The sequence below is a fragment of the Myotis myotis genome, unplaced genomic scaffold, assembly GCF_014108235.1.
Source record: "Myotis myotis isolate mMyoMyo1 unplaced genomic scaffold, mMyoMyo1.p scaffold_m19_p_2, whole genome shotgun sequence".
Taxonomy (NCBI): domain Eukaryota; kingdom Metazoa; phylum Chordata; class Mammalia; order Chiroptera; family Vespertilionidae; genus Myotis; species Myotis myotis.
The window spans coordinates 159,568,931-159,591,205 of record NW_023416324.1 but is presented as its reverse complement, the minus strand read 5'-3'; the positions used below and the strand labels follow the sequence as shown (position 1 = coordinate 159,591,205).

General features: G+C 40.2%; 1 protein-coding gene across 1 annotated transcript in view; it reads left to right on the top strand.

Annotated features, from left to right (window-relative positions):
• The window catches only part of HSPBAP1 (HSPB1 associated protein 1), a 47,305-nt gene that overhangs the window by 11,247 nt on the left and 13,783 nt on the right, over nt 1–22,275 (top strand). The window contains 2 exon segments of the mRNA XM_036352196.1: nt 4,417–4,602; nt 14,620–14,801. Of these exon segments, the coding sequence (XP_036208089.1) occupies nt 4,417–4,602; nt 14,620–14,801 (368 nt within the window).

Below are 22,275 nucleotides of genomic sequence, written 5' to 3'. Positions count from 1 at the left end.
TACCATCTCTGCCTTCCTCACTGCCACTTCTTGTTCAGGGCCTTGTTATCACACTTCTCTCTTGGCTATTGCAATAGTTCTCGGAGTCAATTCCAGTCCTTACAACTCTACAGATTTCTACATAGCCCTCATTTTCATTGTTACTGGACATATGTACCATGGGGGAAATATTTAATTATAAATTTTACTCTTAGACATTAGGTGTATATTTTCAGATTTATTTTGTGGTGGTAGATATTTTATATGTATTTATATACATATATTACAAATGTATATCTTATGATTAATTATTTTGTTAAAAGCAAATTCCTGAGTTACTAGGTTAGTGGGTGGTTCTTTGAGACTTCTGCTTCTTTTTCCCAGTTATTTCTCAAAGGATAGTTCTAATTTTTATGCCACAAATGAGAGAGTATTATGAATGTATTAATAGCATTTCATACATAGTCTAGTAAAACTTTAAAAATATATAATAGCCCTAGCTGGATTGGCTCAGCAGATAGAGCGTCAACCTGCAGACTGAAGGGTTCTGGGTTTGATTCCAGTCAAGGTTATACGCCCGGGTTTCAGGCTCCATCCCCAGTGTCGGGTGGGCAGGAGGCAGCTGATCAATTGTTCTCTCTCATCATTGATGTTTCTCTCTTGCTCTCCCTCTCCCTTCCTCTCTGAAATCAATAAAAATATATTTAAAAAAAATGTTTTTAAATATAATAAAAATGCACCTTGTCCATTTTCATGCACATGAAATCTGGCCCTACAAGTCCTGGAAGATTTGGTGCACTGCAATCTGGTAACCTTGTATGTATAGACCAGTATGAGTTCAGACCTTAAATGTGCATTTATCATACATGTCAAAAGTGGTAAACATCTCAAGGAAAGATAGACATTTTTTTTATTCCTCATAGCATCCTGTTTTCTTTAACAGGGTACTTCAAGGTCATTTAAGGATAGAGTTGGGGCCTGGCTGGTGTGGCTCAGTGTTTGAGCATCGACCTATGAACCAGGAGGTTATAGTTCGATTCCTGGTCAGGGCACATTGCCGGGGCTGCAATCTCAATCCACAGTATGGGGCATGCAGAAGTCAGCCAATCAAAGATTCTCTCTCATCATTGATGTTTCTTTTTTTTTTTCTTGTAACAGCTTTATTGAGATACAATTCACATACCACACAATTCACCTATTTAAAATGTATACTTCAATGGTTTTTAGTGTATTTAGAGTTGTGCAACCACTAATCTACTTTCTATTTCTATGGATTTGACTATTCTGGACATTTCATATCAATGAAATCAGACAATATGTGGTGTTTTATGACTGACTTCTTTCACTTAGCATAATGTTTTCTTCAAGGTTCACCTATGTTGTACTCTGTATTAGTACTTTGTTTTTTTTCTTTATTGGCTAAGGTATTACATATGTGTCCTGATCCCCCCATAGCCCCCCACCCCACCCCACTCATGTCCTTACACCCCTGGTGTCTGTGTCCATTGGCTAGGCTTATGTGCATGCAAACAAGTCTTTTGGTTGATCTCTCCCTCTTACCCCCACCCTCCCCTACCTTCCCTCTGAGATTTGATGGTCAATGCTTCTCTGTCTCTGGATCTGTTTTGGTTCATCAGTTTATGTTGTTCATTATATTCCACAAATGAGTGACATCATGTGATATTTATCTTTCTCTGACTCTGACTGGTTTATTTCACTCAGCATAATGCTCTCCAGTTCCATCCATGCTGTTGCAAATGATAAGAATTCCTTTTTTACAGTAGCATAGTATTCCATTATGTAGATGTAGCATAAGTGCTGGCAAGGATGCAGAGAAAAAGGAACCCTCTTGCACTGCTGGTGGGAATGCAAACTGGTGCAGCCACTGTGGAGAACAGTATGGAGTTTCCTCCAAAAACTAAAAATGAAACTCCCATTTGACCCTGTGATCCTATTTCTAGGACTATATCCCAGAAACTAGAAACACCAATCAGAAAGGATATATGCACCCCTATGCTCATAGCAGCACAATTTACCATAGCTAAGATTTGGAATCATCATTGATGTTTCTATCTCTCTCCCTCTCCGAAATAAATAAAAATATATTTTAAAAATATATTTTAAAAACATAATAAAGATAGAGTTGCGGCTTTTTTTTCATTGAGACCTAAGAGAGTCTCTCCTTCCTTACTCCGTGTAGTCCCCAGCTCTTCTACCTGCCCTTACTCTCTCTAAGCATCCATACCGATTTCCTCCTCACTTGGAAGCCCTGACTTCCAAGGCAACACACTGTTATCAAATGTCAACTGCTGAAGGCTTAGAGCTTGCTCACTTTCACCAAGGATTTAGGAAAGGATTCTGAGTTTTAGCCCTTGATTAAGAAAGGAAATCAAATTGACTTAAATTTTCATTTTCTTTAAAAGTAAGTCTTATATTCAGACAAGTTACTCAAGTTCCTCGATGAGTCCTGCCCCATTCCTCTTCTTTTATCAGAAAGTTTATAAAAAGTTGGATGGTGGGAGAACTTGGATTAGTTATGAGCTTTTCTAAATTTTTTTGCATTAAGTGTAATTACAGATTATGTAACTGAAATACACAATTTAGCTGATTCAGAGAATCATAAATATATGTTTTGGGGGTCAAAGTATCAAGCATTTTTTTTACCTTTCCCAGAACACTTTCATCTTAACACATTGCGGCTGGATCATGAGAATTCTTGCTTCATATTACACAGTGTTTTACAAAGTATCATACTTTAAAAAGATCTTAGCTTGTAAGCATATGTAATAAATAACTTCAAAATGCAATGGGTATTTAACTTTAAAGCGTGCCTTTAACATTTATGTAAAACTTTTTTGTACTCGTTCAATAGAAATTTATCTGGCTACTGGGTAAAGCTAGCAATAAAACTACTGTGTGTTTAAGATGTCTTTAAAGAGAAACTTATTCTTTTATTTAGCAAATACTAATATTTACTATCCTATCCAGAATTAGCATTATATAATTCTGTGGAATTTATTGCAGTACTCAGTTCTTAGCCCCTATACTCTTTATAAATGCAGTTGAAGCCAATGATTATTTTTTTATTTTTACAAATGTTTTATTTATTTAGTTAGTTAATCCTCACCCAAGGACAGTTTCCCATTGATTTTTAGAGAGAGTGGAAGGGAGTGGGAGAGACAGAGAGAGTGAAACATCTATGTGAGAGAGACACATCAATTCATCAATTGGTTTCCTCTCACACACAACCCAACCGGGCCTGCAACTGAGGTACATGCCCTTGACCAGAGTCAAACCTGCGATCTTTCAGTCCACGGGCTGACGCTCTATCCACTGAGCCAAACTGGTCAAGGATTAACCCTGATACTCTTCCTAGCACATTTTTTTATCCTTTTTAAATCTTTCAATAAAAGTAAATCCCCTTTTCCCACTGACTGATGTATTTTTATTAATTCAGTTGGTTTTGGGGACATAAATATGTGATAGAGCAAGTAGAATTATTGCTGACCCCAGCAATTATGGTTGTTCTAGAGTAGCTTATATCAGCTTTTCTTATATTATCCTCTGTTTAGAAAATAATATTTTCAAAAAAATTGCATCTTTTAAAATTTAAATAGAAAGCCTTTTAAGTCTACCAGACCTGAGGCCCTGAACCTAGGCAAAGTACCGAAAATTAGGTACAGTGGTATAGCGGCAGATTCGGAAATTACCGAAAAATCGGTACAGCGGTCTGGTAGGGTTAAAAAAATCTTGACGTTAAAAATTGTAAGTATTTTCTAACATTTAAAATTTAATATAAGAAATATCATTGATGAATTATGGTTGTTTGATATTTATATTTATACTAGAGGCCCGGTGCACGAAATTCATGCAGGGGGCTGGGGGGTCCATCAGCCCAGCCTTCACTCTCTCCAGTCCAGGACCCCTCAGGGAATGTTCAACTGCTGGACATCCCTCCCGCAATCCAGGACCACAACTCCTAACCACTCAACTGCCTGTCTGCCTGATCACCCCTAACCTCTCTGCCTGCCTGCCTGATTGCCCCTAACTGCTCTCCCCTGCCTGCCTGATCGCCCCTAACTGCTCTCCCCTGCTGGCTTGATCACCCCTAACTGTTCTCCCCTGCCAGCCTGATTGTCTCTAACTGCTATCCCCTGCTGGCCTGATCGCTCCTAACCTCTCTGCCTACCTGCCTGATACTCCCTAACCTCTCTGCCTGCCTGCCTGATTGCCCCTAACTGCTCTCCCCTGCCAGCCTGATTACCCCTAACTGCTCTCTCATGCCAGCCTGATCAGCCCTAACCGCCTCTGCCTCAGCCCCCGCCACTGTGGCTTTGTCTGGAAGGATGTCCAGTCTAATTAGCATATTACCCTTTTGTTAGTATAGATTTATAACTATAGTTACTTATCTGTTGCTTTATTTATTTCTCTTCCTAGGTGAATATGTCAAACCTTTCACACCAGAGAAAGCAAAAGAAATTATCATGTCTTTACAGCAACCTGCTGTCTTCTATAATATGGTTTTTGATTGGCCAGCACAACACTGGACTGCTGAGCACCTTTCCAAGGTCCTTCATGGCAAGCAGATACGATTTAGGATGGGAATGAAAAGTACAGATACAGGTAGGTATGATTACCACAGGTAATCATAATAATAATGTCTCTTCAATAGTATTTCCACATTCCCAGCAGTGTGTTCTTTATCTCTAGAAAATCCTTTATTTCTGATTCTCTTTTTGACCATTTTCAGATAGAGAATATTTTATTGGAAGTTTTAGGACAGTTTGTGTTAAGATTTTTTTAAAGAATAAACAACCTATAGTTTATAACCTCATCTCTATATATAAAAGCCTAAGCGACCGTCTGACTGTTTGCCTGTCCGACCCATAGCTATGACATGCAATGACCACCAGAGGGTAGATGCTCAATGCAGGAGCTGCTGAGCTGCAGTGACTTGCAGCTGCGGTTCTTGGATGACACACCCAGAACCAGAGAGGAGGGAGCCTGATTCTGGGGTGCGTCACCCGAGAACCGCCCTCACGCAATCTGGGACCCCTTGGGGGATGTCTGAGAGCTGGTTTTGGCCCAGTCCTCACAGGCCATACTGAGGGACCCCACTGGTGCAGGAATCCATGCACCAGGCCTCTAGTATAAAATGTTTTTGTTCAAGCATGTGGCAAACACTTAATAAATATTTGTTAATCCGCTATTATTTCTGTTCCCACATGACTGAAAATGACCAATAGTAATCTAATAGTTGCTCCCACTTTTGACTTGCATAGAATGTGTCCTTTTATGTGTGGCTTCAGGCACTATTTATAGTGCTCAGTCTTAGTTGAAATTTTATCTCTTTGCCTTATCAGCTGCCTGACCTCCATTGCAGGTAATATGCATAGCTATTTTCTTTTTCTCTTAAGCAATTAGATTTTGCCAGCTCCCTCTTCTTCCCTGAAGACTTGTAATGTTTTGATTGGTTTGCCTTATAGTCAGCACAATTATTGTTACCTCTCAGATACTTAATACTTAATATAAGAGAAGGATATAGTTTCTAGTCTAAAGGAGTCCACAACATTGTCTTGCTTCAGAATGTGTGTTTAACTTATATTTAAATATGGGCAGGTTTGGTAGTATAGAAATTCAGCGTTTTAAGTATTGCTGTGAGGTGGCCGATGAATATCTACTAACTGAGACAGTTTAAGAAGGTGTCCATCTTCTCAAAGCTTCTTTCTTTCATGTTAACCTTCTAGTAGATCTCATAGAATTATTTGGTTTTTCGTGTCTAGAGTCTCCTTGTATTCCCATGACAGACCGAAATGTTTTTACTGTATTTTTAAAATTAAATGCTAGACTAGCGGCCGCCACATAAAAATCAGCTTGTGCTTTTTCCTTCTTGATTGTAGTCAAATAAATCTTCCACTCATTGAAGACAATAATTTGGAGAGAAATAGGATGTAATTTTTTCCCCATCCTGGTTAGACTCCAAATACAATACTACTACTAATAGCTAACAGTTATTGAGAGATATTGTGTCAGTCACTAGTGTAAGTGCTCTATAGATATTAACTCTTAATCTTCTTCAGACTTATAGATGAATCACAGTAATTTGACACTTTCAAGTTGATACTTAAGCATAAGAGAAAGTAGAAAGTCTTTGTGGTTGTAACAACTCCTCTGAGTTTTTACTAAAGATATTTTGTTCTTTTTAAAAATTAAGATAAAATTCACATAGTGAAAAGTTGACCATTTTAAGTATACAGTGGTTTTAGCATATTCACCATGTTGGGCAACATCATCACTATCTAATTCTAGAACATTTTCATCGCTCCATAAAGAAGCCCAGTACCCCTTCAGCAGTCACCCTCTGTTCTACCTCACTGCCAGTCCCTGGCAACCACTAATCTACTTTCTGTTTTTGTTGATTTTACTATTCTGGGCACATCATATAAATGTAATCATACAATATTGTGGCTTTCTGTGCTAGTTTCTTTCACTCACATAGCATGTTTTCAAGATTCACCCGTGTCGTAGCATGTATCTGTACTTCATTTATTTTTATTAATGAACTAGAGGCCCAATGCACAAAATTCGTGCACGGGTAGGGTCCCTAGGCCTGGCCAGCGATCAGGGCCGATCAGGGCCTTCTGGCTGCCAGCAGGGGCCTCCCTTCGTTCCACGTTGCCCCCTGGTGGTCAGTGCACATCATAGTGAGTGATCAGTCTCCCAGTTGAACTTCTACAGGGACAATTTGCATATTAGGCTTTTATATTTACAGACTAGGGGCCCGGTGCACGAAATTCGTGCACTGGGTGTGTGTGTGGGGGGGGGGGGGAGTGTCCCTCAGCCCAGCCTGCCCCCTCTCACATACTGGGAGCCCTCAGGCGTTGACCCCCATCACCCTCCAATCGCCTGATCGGCCCCTTGCCCAGGCCTGACGCCTCCGCCAGAGGTGTCAGGCTTTGACAGGGGACCCCCATCTCCCCCCGATCACTGGCTCTGACCCCCGCCCAGGCCTGAGGCCTCTGGCCCAGGAATCATGCCTGGTCAGGGGACTCCCATCTCCCTCTGATCGCTTGCTCCACCCCCCGCCCAAGCCTGACGCCTCTGACCCAGGCTTCAGGCCTGGGCAAGGGGACCATCATATCCCCCCAATCCCCGGCTCCGCCCCCCACCCAGGCCTGATGCCTCTGGCCCAGACATCAGTCCTGGGCAGGGGACCCCCAGCCCCCCGCCCAGGCCTGATGCCGCGGCCAGAGGAGTTGATCCTCATCACCCTCCGATCACCAATCACCGGATCGGCCCCTTGACCAGGCCTGAGGCCTCTGGCAGAGGTGTCAGGCCTGGGCAGGGGACCCCCAGCTCCCCGCGGTTGCAGGCTCCGCCCCTGCCCAGGCCTAACGCCTCTGGCTGAGGCGTCCGGCCCGGGCAGCGGGGACCCGCAGCTGCAGCGGCCCCGCGATCGTGGGCTCCGCTTTAGGCCCAGGCAAGGGACCCCTAGCTCCCGGGACTGCCAGCTTCAACCGTGCCCAGCTCCCATTGCTGGCTCCACCCCTACTTCCTGCTATCACTGGCCAGGGCGGCAAAGGCACCCGATTCTCCGATCATGGCTGGGGGGCCGCCTTTGCCCTGCCCCCCAGCTCTTAGCTCCCCCCTGGGTTTCCGATCACTGTCAGTGGCAGGGGGCTTCTTCCTGCTTTCCCTTTCGCCTCCCTGCATTGTGCCTACATATGCAAATTAACCGCCATCTTGTTGGCAGTTAACTGCCAATCTTAGTTGGCAGTTAATTTGCATATAGCCCTGATTAGCCAATGAAAAGGGTAGCGTCGTACGCCAATTACCATTTTTCTCTTTTATTAGTGTAGATAATATTCCATTATGTGTATATATCACATTTTGTTTATCCATTAATCAGTTTCTGGCCATTTGGGTTGTTTCCACTGTTTGGCTATCATAAATTAGGCTGCTATGAACATTTATGTACAAGTTTTTGTGTGGACATACGTTTTCATTTCTCTTGGGTTTATACCTAGAAGTAGAATTGCAAAGTCATACAGTAACTCTGTATTAAACCTTTTGAGAAACTGCCAAACTGTTTTCCAAAGCAGCTGAACCATCTTACATTCCCATCCCAATGTATGAGTGTCCGATTTCTCTGTCCTTGCCAACACTTAACTCCATTTTTTATTCTGGCCATTCTAGTGGGTGTGAATTATTATCTCATTAGGCTTTTGACACACATTTCCCTTGACTAATGATGTTCAAGCATCTTTTCATATGCTTATTGACCACTTGGATATCTTTTTTGGAGAATGTCTATTCAGATGCTTTGCCCATTTTCTAATTGAGATATTTTTTGCTTTTGGGTTGTTTGGTTTGTTTTTGTTTTTGTTTTTTTGTCTTTTGTTGTTGAGTTGCCAAAGAGTTCTTTATATATTCTGGATACTAAATCTTAAAGTTATTCTTTGAGTATAAATGCAATTCTGCCACAAGCAATAAGAGAGCTGACTCAGTCAGCTTGCATGGATTCAAATTTTGGCTTACTGTGTGACTTTGGGTAAGTAACTTCTCTGTAATAGATTAAATGTGTTCATGCACATAAAACATTTAGAACAGTGCCTAGCACATAGTAAATGCTCAATAAATGTTATTTTAAAAATAACATTGTAGAGAATATTGCTTATTGTAGAGAATATTGAAAAAAATGGGAAGATCCAGAGAAATTAAAAAGCTCTTGGTCCTATCACCAAAGTGTACATATGTCCATTTAGGCCTTTTTGTCTTTTAAAAATAATGTATTAATGTTCATAGCCTGGTTTTTTTTTTTTTACTTAACATATTCTGAGCAGCTTCTCTTAACATTAAATGTGACTTTTAAATGGCTACCTAATATTCCATTGTATGATAGTATCAGAATGTATTTTTTAAATTCTCTTATTTTGATATATAGGTTGCTTTGAAGTTTTAAATTTTTAAATAGGACTGTAGTAAACAACTTTGAAAATAAATCTTGTCCAAGTTTGTGATTATTTCTCTAGAATAGATTTCTAAAAGGATTGTGACTAGATCAAGGGATATGACCATTATCATCAGTGGCAGCAATATTCATGAAGCTTCTTAACACAAGAACCTTCTGAGTTGTTCGGGAATGCCTCGCTTAAGTGGTGTCCGGTGACTTGATGACTGACACCCTAAATATCTAGTAGCAGCCTGCTTCTCTCTTTCTCCATGGCCATCTTCTAGTTGGGGTTATCCTGCTTTCTCTTATCCCAGTAGCCTCATCTATAGTCCCACTGCACCTCCTGCTCTCCCTACCTAGGCTATTCTTATACTGAAACCAGAGACAGTTTTTGTTTTTTAAACTCATCTTATTTCTCTGCTTAAACTCTTAAATGGCTTCTCATTACCTCTAAGGTAAAGGTCAAAATTTTGTTTTGGTGTAGAAAGCTGTATTTGTCTCATCAGCTTAATCCCTCTTCCTGAGCTCAAGCCAGACAAGCATTTCTGCATTTTTCGTATTTCCAGAGGTTTGTTTCTTACCTCAGGGCCTTTGCGTCTGTAGTCTAGCCATGCTTCTCTCTGTTCCTCTTTCCCCTTACTCCACCTTTACCTAATTTCTTCCTTCAGATCTTCCTTCAGATATTAGCTCAAATGGCATTTTCTCCTGGAAGTTTTTCCTGACCACATCTCCCTCCCCTACCCCCAAATGTGTGACTCTTAAATTATCTCCGAGCACCTACTATTTCTTAGTAACATTTAGCATAGTTATGATAACTGATTAGTTATGTCAGTAATGAACTGTTCAAAGTCTCTCTTCCCATGAAGAAGTTCACTTTCTCATCGTGGACTGAGCTCCTAATGGATATTCAGATATGTGTGGGGTGAAAGAATGAAAGACCTCTGATACTATCGCCTACCTCTTTGCAGACAGCACTTTTCAAAAAATAATCTTTCTTGGGATGGTGAACACACAATACAACATACAGATTATGTATTATAGACTGTATCCTGAAACCTATAAAATTGTTTTTAAGATAGATAGATAGATAGATAGATAGATAGATAGATAGATAGATAGATAGATAGATGATAGATAGATTTCAGAGAGGAAGGGAGAGGGAGAAAGAGAGATAGAAACATCAGTGACAAGAAGGAATCATCGATCGGCTGCCTCCTGCACACCCCCTCCTGGGGACTGAGCCCACAACCCGGGCATGGGCCCCGGGCCGGAATCAAACCCTGACCTGGTTCATAGGTCGACGCTCAACCACTGAGCCACGCTGGGCAGGCTGAAACCTATATAATTTTATTAACGAGTGTCACTCCAATAAATTCAGTTAAAAAGAAATGAAAACAATCTTGCTGATAGGTGAAAAGTAACATCTCATGAGTTTAATTTACATTTTTTTGGTTGCTGGTGGTATTGAACATGTGTTCATGTTTAGTGGCAATTTGTATTTTCTTTCTGGTAATTGTTCTCTGACTATTCCTTATTGGGCTTTCAGGTTTTTTGAGGTGTGTGAGTTTTTTTTAATAAGTGCCTTACATATTAAGATACTGTATTTGTTACTGATCTTACCAGACTAAAAGGGTCCATTTGCCAGCACCCATCAAAGCCCAATAAGATGTGACCAAGAGTTTACAGCAAAGAAAGTAAAGATTTATTTAAGGAAATGGCACAAGCCCGGAGTCACAGGTAAGCTAGTACTCTAAAACCTGGCTCCAGGAGGGACCACACAGGGACAGATTACGAATGGGGAAAATTAGTAATCATGGTGATTTTGGTTGGGGCCAAGGTAGGGAGTAGTTGAGCATTGTGTTAGGTCCTGAGGTCAGCCATGGCATTGTTCTGCCTAGCGCTGTGAGGGTGTGTGGTCAGTGGGGTCCTTCTGCTTTATGGGCCTGGGACTGAAACACAACTGAGGTCAAGATGTATGGTTGGTTTTACCACAGCTCTGTTTCTGTGGTCAACAGACTTGAGGCTTCATTCTTAAGACAGTTGATGCTAGCTGAAGTCTGATGTCCTAAGGACTTAAGCATTAAAAAAGAGAGGATTGGCAGAAAGGAGAATGGATCATGTTAAAGAAATGCAGTTTCTACAAGGATACATAATGTGTTTCCCATGTTATTATTTGCTGTCTGATTTTGCTTCATTATTTTTACCTTTTTATATAGTCAAATCATATATTTCATTAATATTTTTAATCCTATTTATTTAGAAATTCCTTCTGTATCCTGAAAATAAATATTTTTAAAAAATATTTTTATATTTCAGAGAGAGAGAGAGAAACATCAGTGATGAGAGGGAATCATTGATCTGCTTCCTGCATGCCCCCCACTTGGGATTGAACCCCCAACCTGGGCATGTGCCCTGGAATCAAACCATGACCTCCTGGTTCATAGGCCATTGCTAAACACTGAGCCATGCCAGCCAGGTCTGAAAATAAATATTCTAATATTTTTTAATAACTTAATGATTTCTTTTTTATATCTTTTTTTTTCTCTGTCTTATTATCCTTTTATTTTTTTATTTTTTTAATTAAATCTTTATTGTTCAGATTATTACATTTGTTCCTCTTTTTTCCCCCCCATAACTACCCTCCTCCCAGTTCCCGCCCCACCCTCCGCCCTCACTCCCCACCCACTGTCCTTATCCATAGGTGCACAATTTTTGTCCAGTCTCTTCCCGCATCTCCCACATCCCTTTCCCCCCCAAGAATAGTCAGTCCATTCCCTTTCTATGTCCCTGATTCTATTATAATCACCAGTTCATTCTGTTCATCAGATTATTTATTCACTTGATTCTTAGATTCACTTGTTGATAGATGCATATTTGTTGTTCATAATTTGTATCTTTACCTTTTTCTTCCTCTTCCTCTTCTTAAAGGATACCTTTCAGCATTTCATAGAATCCTGGTTTGGTGGTGATGAACTCCTTTAGCTTTTCCTTATCTGTGAAGCTCTTTATCTGACCTTCAATTCTGAATGATAGCTTTGCTGGATAAAGTAATCTTGGTTGTAGGTTCTTGGCATTCATCACTTTGAATATTTCTTGCCATTCCCTTCTGGCCTGCAAAGTTTCTGTTGAGAAATCAGCTGTCAGTCGTATGGGTATTCCCTTGTAGGTAACTGAGTTTCTTTCTCTTGCTGCTTTTAAGATTCTCTCTTTATCTTTTGCTCTTGGCATTTTAATTATGATGTGTCTTGGTGTGGTCCTCTTTGGATTCCTTTTGTTTGGGGTTCTCCGCGCTTCTTGGACCTGTAAGTCCATTTCTTTCACCAGGTGGGGGAAGTTTTCTGTCATTATTTCTTCAAATAGGTTTTCAATATCTTGCTCTCTCTCATCTTCTGGCACCCCTATAATTCTGATGTTGGTACGCTTGATGCTGTCCCAGAGGCTCCTTACACTATCCTCGCATTTTTGGATTCTTTTTTCATTTTGCTTTTCCGGTTGGGTGTTTTTTGCTTCCTCGCATTTCAAATCATTGACTTGATTCTTGCGCTCCTCTGGTCTGCTGTCGGGAGTCTGTATAATATTCGTTATTTCAGTCCGTGTATGCTTAATTTCTAGTTGGTTCCCCAATATAACATCGAGGGTCTCATTAGTTTTCTTGTAGATCTCATTAAGTTTATCGTCGGCTTCTAAACAGTTCTTGAGAGACCTTAAAAGTGTGGTTCTGAACTCTATATCTTCCATTGACAATTTTGTCCTGTTTCTTTGTCTCCGCATTTTGTTATGCTTCCTTGGTGCACCCCCTAGTGGTCTTTGTTCGCAGTCTTATAGTTAAACCTTGATTGTTGTAGCTAATACCAGGGAGGGTTTGACCTCCAGGCCAAGTGGCTATGAGAATCAGCTGTGTCAGCAGTGAGAGAACTTCTGTCCTCTAGGGAGGTGCTAATCTAGCCTTTGCCTGAGGCTATCCGGCAAATGCCTCTGTGCTGGGCTTGGGCGGGGCGGGTCGCACAGGATCAACAGGGTGGGCCAGAGAGAGCAGTTATGGCGGCTCTCAGTCCCGTCCCCAGGGGCTCTGCCTCTCTGAGTCCCAGCACCCGCTGCAAAGCTCGGAGAGAAAGCTGCACTCGCTCTGACCGAAGCCAGACAGTCCCGCTTCTCCCGTTTGAGTCTAGGTCCCTAAAGACTCGCCTGTATCTGGAGCTCAGAGTCTGCGACTCCCTCCCAATTGAAAACGCCAACCGCGCCCTCCGCCGCCAGCCCGCTCCGCGCACTCCGCACCTCAGAATTTGACTTCAGCCCTGCGCCTCCTCTGAGTGTCCGTATGCGTTTCTCTTTCCTCCTAGTTGTAGGACTTCCACTCAGCCAGCGTTCCTGTGGTTTTGGGTGATGTCCGTTCAGTCTTTTAGTTTCACTTTTGAAGTAGTTGTTCAAAGCAGCAAACTCCGGCGTTAACCTATGCCGCCATCTTGGTTCTCTTCTCTTTTTTATATCTTAATAAAAGCTTTCTTTCAGAAGAGCTTTTGGCTTTGTTGTTTAACAACTGAATCAGCCAATAGTAAGGGTAGTTTTTAGTTCTAAGGTTAAAACTGTCTTTTTATAAAAAAAAATCTTAGAATATTTTACTATTTTATTTAAAAATGAATGCTTAATTCAATAGTGCCTTTAAAATTTTTTTATTAAATTTATTGGGGTGACATTGGTTAATAAAATTATACAAGTTACAATTCTATAATATATCTGCATATTACATTATGCATTTACGACCCAAAGTTCAATCTCTTTCATCACCATATGTTTGATCCTCTTTACCCTTTGATACCTACCCTCCACTTCCCTTTTACTCTGGTAACCACCATACTGTTGTCTGTGTCTTTGAGTGTTTGTTTGTTTTATTTGTTCATTTGTTGCTTCCAGTTTTATATCCCATACTAGAGGCCCAATGCACAAAATTCGTGCAAGGGTAGGCCCTTGCAGCCCCAGCTGCCTCACAACCCTGCTGCCTCGCAGCCCCGCCTCCGACCCACACCTGCCTTGGCCTGGTGCTGCCCGCATTGGCCACCACACCCCCCTGGCTCCCTGGTTCTGCAGAGTGCCCCCCCACCCCCCTATCAATTGTCCTGCAGCAGGTGGCCTGGGCCTCTCTTTGCGAGGCAGTCATGGAGCCACCCGATCGATTGCCCTGCTGACTTGTGGCCTGGGCCTCCCTCTGTGGGGCAATCCTGGGGCAATGGCAGGCCCCCCGACCAATCACATCACACCTGCCTTGGCTGGCCTGGTGCCAGTGCGTGTCATAGCATGGTCATCGGGAATATTGTCTGGATGGTTGTTCTGCTGTTCGGTCATTCGGTCGATTTGTATATTACGCTTTTATTATTGTAGATAAGAGTTAAATTCATATGGTTCCTGACTTTCCTGTCTAGTTTTGCTTAACATGATATTCTCAAAACTCATCCATGTTGTCACAAATGACAGTATTTTATCTTTTCTTATGGCTGAGTAATATACTATTGTATATATGTACCACAATAGCATTGTGAAAGTTGTAAATGATTTTAATTATATAGCAAGTGCAAAGTTAATTTTTAATTAATTGAAATGATAGTTAACATTTTTGGTTGAAATTATTTTTAAAAAAACAATTTTGAAAACTGTTTCAAATACATTTAAAGTTGGGTTCTCTTACTTTACAGTTCCTCAGTTTGAAACTTCATGTAATTATGTAGAAGCTACACTTGAAGAGTTTCTGACCTGGAACTGTGACCACTCTAGTATTTCTGGACCATTTATAGATTATGATTATTCCAAATTCTGGGCTTATGCTGACTATAAATATGTTGTCAGTCTATTTGAAGACAAGACAGATATTTTCCAGGTAAGTCAACACATTCTTTTTAATCACGGTAATAATTTATTCTTGAGAAATTCCCTGGTACCATTTTTCCTCACTGTCATTTTTCTCTCAAAAGAGATTCACTGGGGGTGTTGAGTATTTTATCCACTCTAGCCAAAAAGATTTGTTCAAGAGAAGCGAAATGTTGGGCACACACACACACACATGAGCAGCCTTCTCACTGGTTTTCTACTCATCACATTTCCTATGCACTTTCTCCTGTGCCTTTAAACAGCCCCCAAGCTGGTTTGGAGTGTATTAGAAGCACAGATTATGTATAACACTTCATTTCCTCTGACCTACATAGAAGTTTTCATTCATTCTGGTGAGACAGAGGTACAGAGCTGATTACATGAAGAAGCATTCCAAGCTGCTGCTTCCATCTCTCCCTGTTCTGAGGGTTTAGTGCAGATTTAAGGCCTGGGTCAGGTGCTGGTTCCCACTTTATTGTTGTATTTGGTTGTAGAAGTCCTGAAGAAGTGTGGGCGTACTTGCAGAAGTAAGAATGTGGAAGTTCTTTGCCATGTGTTGACATAATTGACAGCAGACTTTGCAGGCTACAATATCCTCTTTTCTTTTATGTGTTTTCTTCTGCAGACTGTCAGTTTATTTTGTGGAGTGATTTTGCAAACTCCCTGCTCTGATTCCTGGGTGGGTGTCTTAGGCCTGGCCATGAATGGGAGTAGTCCCTGAAGCTGTTAGGATGACTTTGCCTTGCCCACAGTCAGGTCAAGGCTCCAGAGTCCTTTACCCTGCCCACCCTTTGTGGAGAGAAGTCTTAGCCGTCACTGCCAGCTATTCACCCCCCTCTCCTCCCCTCCTGCCCGTTACCACCACTCCCTCTCTGGACTTCCCTCTCACATAGGCTGTAGGCCTTGGACTCATGAGAAGTTTTTAATGCAGCCTGCGTTTTGTTTTGTTTTTTTCACTTTGAATCAAGGTGTAGATGCTGATGTTTACATAATTAACTATGATACAATTGTTAATACTTTGTAGATTTCTTTATTAAATTTTTAAATGCTTGTTTTTTGCTTTTTATTTAAAAAATGAAAATTATCTCACCTGTTTCATAATTGTTAGGTGAGGATATATTTTTATTCTCATAACCATGAAAGAAATCCATCAGTTTTAAAAAAATTTCGTAGATGCTTTCTGAATCCAAAGTCTATACCAAATCTACTCTTTACTCATTTTTAAATGATAATTTTGAGGTAATTTTTTTCTTACAACCTTAGTTGTGATCTCTTTATGGATGTTTAACCCTGACCTTTTAAATATCATAGTTAACTTTTAGAGTATTTCATTATTATTTCTTATATCCCCCACTCAATCTGTAGATTAGATTAGTACTTTTTTACTCTAAATTTCAGGCAAAATGTTGTGTAATAGTAATACTTATCAAGTACTTATAATTGATGCTTTTCTAAGTACTTTACATTTATAATCTTCACAGTAACCCTATGATTTAATAATTATCCTTATTTTAAGAAAAATGAGGCACAAAGTGGTTAAGTGAAAAAGCTTCTGAAAATATACAACTAAGAAAAGAATAACCCGAGCTGTCTGCCCTGCGACCTTTAACTGCTTCTCTGCTTCACTGCCTCCAGCGGGTCTAAACGCATTCAGTTCTGTGGGAACTCTACAGCCAGAATTAAGGAATTCCATTTATGCTCAGTCTAGGCTCACTCTGCCTTGGATGAATCTCTGATCTGACCCCCTCAGTTATCTGTCTTAGCCCGGGCATAACAGCACTGGGCATACACGTATCCAGTCCATTAAGTGTGGACATAAAAACAGTCTTTTGGCATTGTGCTGGAATTCTAATTGAGCCCTTATAAAATCTGATCTTTTTAGTTGAATGAGTTTTCTGTCTGCTCACATTATGGTGATTAAGTCTCCGGATTAGAGCAGGTAAATCTGCTATGAAAAACCAAATCTATTGAGATTATTTTATTTTTTAGCTCAGAGTTTTCTGAGTACCAAGTGTTCTTACATCAGGTACCAAAGTTGTTTACCATTTTACTTTTACTGCTATAACTCATTTGGCCACTTAGTCTTATTACTTATTGTTTCAAGTATTCTTCTGTCTGTCATGGTAGGTAGTTAAACATTAAAACTGATCAATGTTTAAAGTATTTATTAATTCATTTTAAATAAACTCATATGTGAACATAAGTAACATTTTAATGAAAATAACTATATTCAGACTTGTAAGTTCTGAGAGGAGTGGTATTATTTTACATTTTTGTTAGTCTTTTTAATGTCTGCTTTAATAGAAGACAGCTGGATTCTTCTGTTTCTGTATTCAGTCTTTTGTAATTTATTGGTTTATTTGAAGTATATGAAGAATATCTTACCTCGTGCATATGCAGCTGAAAACAGTTTTTTAGCAGCCTTTTTAGATAGTTGTGGATTTTTAAAAATACTCTGCCAAACTTGACAAGGAGTAATTTCTCAAAAGATTTGTTTGTTGCAGTAGAGTCTGAACCCATAATCACTGAACTCTTTGCACTCTCACAATAAACTCCATTGGTCTCTCTTGTATAGAATGAAGCTTTTATAATACCGTTCATTGGCCATTTGGAAAATATTGGTTTATTGAGTTATGTAGGTCTTCAACTATTGACACATTTCTATATGCATCATCATAAAAAAAGTGACTTGCTAATATTACCATTCTCATCAGAAAGACTTAAGTATTAGGAAGCTTTCAAATTTATGGGTTTCAGGATACAAATTTCCAAAATCATTTTCATTCTGTTCATAATATTTCCTTTTTCTTTTCTTTTTGACATGTTAAAATGTTATTTACAAAGCTTCTTTGTTGTGCAAAAGGTAAAAATGCTGTTACAATCTTGGTGTAACTGGAAGCCACAGGCAGTTGACTCACCAATCACAGCTATCCACACTACAGCAAGAGTCTTACTCGAAAACCTAACAATGCTTACAATTTTGTTGGTATGCAGTCCCCCAGTTTGGTGGTGAATTTCCAAAAAGGAATAAATGGAGGAAGGCAGATGTTATTCAAAATATTTTCTAATTTTCCTTGTGATTTATTCTATGCTTATGAAGTATAATATCTAGTTTCCAAATATTTGGAGGTTTTCTAGCTATCTTTCTGTTACTGCTTTCCAGTTTAATCCCATTATAATCAGAGAATATACTTCGTATGATTTCACTCCTTTTAAGTTTATGGTTTTATGGGCCAGAATATAGTCAGTCTTGATAAATGTTCCAGGTGAACTTGAAAGTCATGTGTATATTGTTGTTTTTTATAAATATAAGGTATTGTTGAAGTCTCCTGTATCCTTACTAATTTTCTGTGCACTTGTTTTGCCCATTATATAGAGAAAGGTGTTGAAATTTCCCAACTGTAATTATGTATTTATTTCTTTTTCAATTAAGATTGATCAGTTTTAGTTTTGTGTATTTTGAAACTATTAGATTCATGCACATTTAGGATGATTATTTCCTCTTAATGTATTGATCTTTTATCATGATGCAATGACTGTCTCTCCTGGGTTCTTCCTTGTTTTGATATCTACTTTGTGTAAAGTCAACTTTGTTTAATTTGCCTTTGGATTAATGTTAGCATGAAAAAGGAGTACTGAGTATATGCTTCCATTTGTATGAAATTGTAGAACTCATAAATAAATGGACAGAAAGTAGATTAGTATTTGTCTAAGAATGAGGGAGTAGGGAGAGATGGGTTACAAAGAGTCACTGGGGAACTTTTGGACATGATCAAAATGTTTCTCATCTTGATTGTAGTAATGGTTTCATATATATGTGTGTGTGTGTGTGTGTGTGTGTATATATATATATATATGTAAAAATTCACCAAATTATACACTTAATATATATGCTGTTTATTGTATCATTAGTTATATCTTAACTAGAGGCCTGGTGCATGAATTTGTGCATGGGTGGGATCCCTTGGCCTGGCTGGCAATCAGGGCCATCGGGGCCGTCTCACCCAGTCCCGATCGGAGCTGGGCCAATTGGGGTCTGCCAGCTGGGGGGAGGGACTGCAGGAGGTTGATCGGCCAGCTTGGGGGAGGGACCACGAGAGGTTGGCCAGCCAACGGGGTGGAGGGACTGACCGTGGAAGGTTGGCCGGCTTGCCAGAGGGGGATACCGGATGGGGGACAGACCACGGGAGGTTGGCTGGCCGGCCGGCCTGCGGGAGGGACCGCGGGAGGTTGGCCAGCCATGGGATGGACAGGGGGAGGTTGGTCTGCCACGAGAGGTTGCCTGTGGGAGTGCACTGACCACCACGGGGCAGCTCCTGTGTTGAGCGTCTGCCCCCTGGTGGTCAGTGTATGTCATAGTGACTGGTCAACCGGTTGTTCAGTCATAACGGTCACTTAAGCTTTTATAGATAGATAGATAGATAGATAGATAGATAGATAGATAGATAGAGCTGTAAAAAAAAAGAATGCAGTGCTACCAGTATACTTTGGTTCCACTGTCTTGACCAGCAGTTTTATTCACCATTATTTTTGTGCCCTCAGTGTGAACACAGTGCATCTTAACATAGCTAAGTAACATCTTAGTAGTATGATGAAAATAATTTTAACCGTACAGATTCTGTGAAAGGATCTCAGAGACCCCCAAGGGGATCTATGGGCCACTTTGAGAACCTCTGGTCTACATCACTTCTGAAATTACTCTTTATTCCTCCAGTTCTGACTCTTCCTCTACTTACTTCTAAAACAGTTTCTTATGAAAATACATTTCAAGTCATGCTCCAGATTAAATATTGAAATATGTTAATCATGTTCACAAACGTTTCATGACTTAAAATTAAGGATAGCATTTAAGACTCTCCCCAACATGACTGATGCAACCTTTCTCCTATACTTTACTTAGTCCCTTGTCTAGTCTCCTCGCTGAGTGCTGGGCCACTATGTTCTCTCTCACCTTCTGGCCTTTGTTCATGCTCTTATCAGTTTCTCCTTATTAAAACTCTACTTCTTAGGGTCTGGCTAAGGTTCAGCCTTGGCTATAAAACCTCAACCACTTGCACCCACATCCATTCATCCCTTGGTTTCATTCCTGTTTTATTTGGATTGTTATTTAAATGGTATATTACATAGAATTTCTCTATCTAAGCTCTTTGGGAACAGGGACTGTGTTTTATAATTTTTTTTTATTCCCCAGAAGTGTTAACATAGTGCTGACTGCGTAGTCCCCCTTATCTACTGGGCGTATGTCCCAAGACCCCCAGTGGATACCTGAAACTACAGATAATACCCCATGTATACTATTTTTCCTAATCATACATACCTTTGATAAAATTTAATTTATACAGTAAACATTAACAATAACTAGTAATAAAAGAGAACAGTTGTAAAATATACTGTAATAAAAGTTCTGTGAATGGCTTTGGAGCCATTGTTAAGTTATATAAGGGTTACTTGAACACAAGCATTGAATACAGTCTAATAACCCAGAAGGCTACTAAATGTTTAAGGGTAGATAGCTTATGGAATGAATATACACTAGACAAAGGGATGATTCATGTCCTGGGCGGAACAGAGCCATTCCCTGTAAGATTTCATCATGCTGCTTAGAAGGTTGTTGAATTTAAAACATGAATTGTTTATTTCAGAAGTTTTTCACTTAATATATTTGAACTATGGAAAGTGAAACTGCATAGAAAGTGGGATGGGACCAGTGTATGTAGTAAGTAATTGAATGATTACATAAGTGTATTTTTTTCTTATTTCTTGTTTTGATATTTCTTTGGTCTCTAGGGCCCTCCAAAGAATGTTTTAACTTAAACCCCTAGCTTCACCCTTGTCAAATTTTCTGTGGCTTCTAGTTAATCAATTATAGCATTTGTTAATCTTGATATGAAATTCTTAGCTCTCTTCAGCCTTCTATTAGTTTTATAAGTTTTTACTTAGCTTTACTTAAAGTTTCCATTTATTAACCATGTTATTTCACAAATTAAAATCATCCACTGATAAACATGCAATACACATACTGGTAAATACACCGGCAAATATGTTAATATTATTGGAAAATGTCCGGTGATCAAAATTAGGATATTGACAGTTAACTGACTTTCATGAGTGGAAAATGAAATTAATAAGTCTCACTAATTTTTAGTTATGTATCATATCATTGACTAATCTAAGTAAAGCATTTATTTGAAACATTTTGTGTTCTACTTCCCAAGGAAAGTAGGGAATTTGTGACATTCCATATAAAATTTCTTTACCTCTGATTCATTAGGTTAAGAATGACAGGTGTGTTACCTTTTATAATTATCAATGAGTATCATCACAATTGAAGCTATTAAGAATCAATATATAGGGGAGAACCAAGATGGCGGCATAGGTTAATGCCGGAGTTTGCTGCTTTGAACAACTACTTCAAAAGTGAAACTAAAAGACGGAACGGCCATCACCCAGAACCACAGGAACGCTGGCTGAGTGGAAGTCCTACAACTAGGAGGAAAGAGAAACGCATATGGACACTCAGAGGAGGCGCAGTGCTGAAGTCAATTTCTGAGGTGCGGAGTGCGCGGAGCGGGCTGGCGGCGGAGGGCGCGGTTGGCGTTTTCAATTGGGAGGGAGTCGCAGACTCTGAGCTCCAGATACAGGCGAGTCTTTAGGGACCCAGACTCAAACGGGAGAAGCGGGACTGTCTGGCTTCGGTCAGAGCGAGTGCAGCTTTCTCCGAGCTTTGCAGCGGTCGCTGGGACTCAGAGAGGCAGAGCCCCTGGGGACAGGACTGAGAGCCGCCATAACTGCTCTCTCTGGCCCACCCTGTTGATCCTGTTCGACCCGCCCCGCCCAAGCCCTGCACAGAGGCATTTGCCAGATAGCCTCAGGCAAAGGCTAGATTAGCACCTCCCTAGAGGACAGAAGTTCTCTCACTGCTGACACAGCTGATTCTCATAGCCACTTGGCCTGGAGGTCAAACCCTCCCTGGTATTAGCTACAACAATCAAGGTTTAACTGTAAGACTGGGAACAAAGACCACTAGGGGGTGCACCAAGGAAGCATAACAAAATGCGGAGACAAAGAAACAGGACAAAATTGTCAATGGAAGATATAGAGTTCAGAACCACACTTTTAAGGTCTCTCAAGAACTGTTTAGAAGCCGACGATAAACTTAATGAGATCTACAAGAAAACTAATGAGACCCTCGATGTTATATTGGGGAACCAACTAGAAATTAAGCATACACGGACTGAAATAACGAATATTATACAGACTCCCGACAGCAGACCAGAAGAGCGCAAGAATCAATTCAATGATTTGAAATGCGAGGAAGCAAAAAACACCCAACCGGAAAAGCAAAATGAAAAAAGAATCCAAAAATGCGAGGATAGTGTAAGGAGCCTCTGGGACAGCTTCAAGCGTACCAACATCAGAATTATAGGGGTGCCAGAAGATGAGAGAGAGCAAGATATTGAAAACCTATTTGAAGAAATAATGAC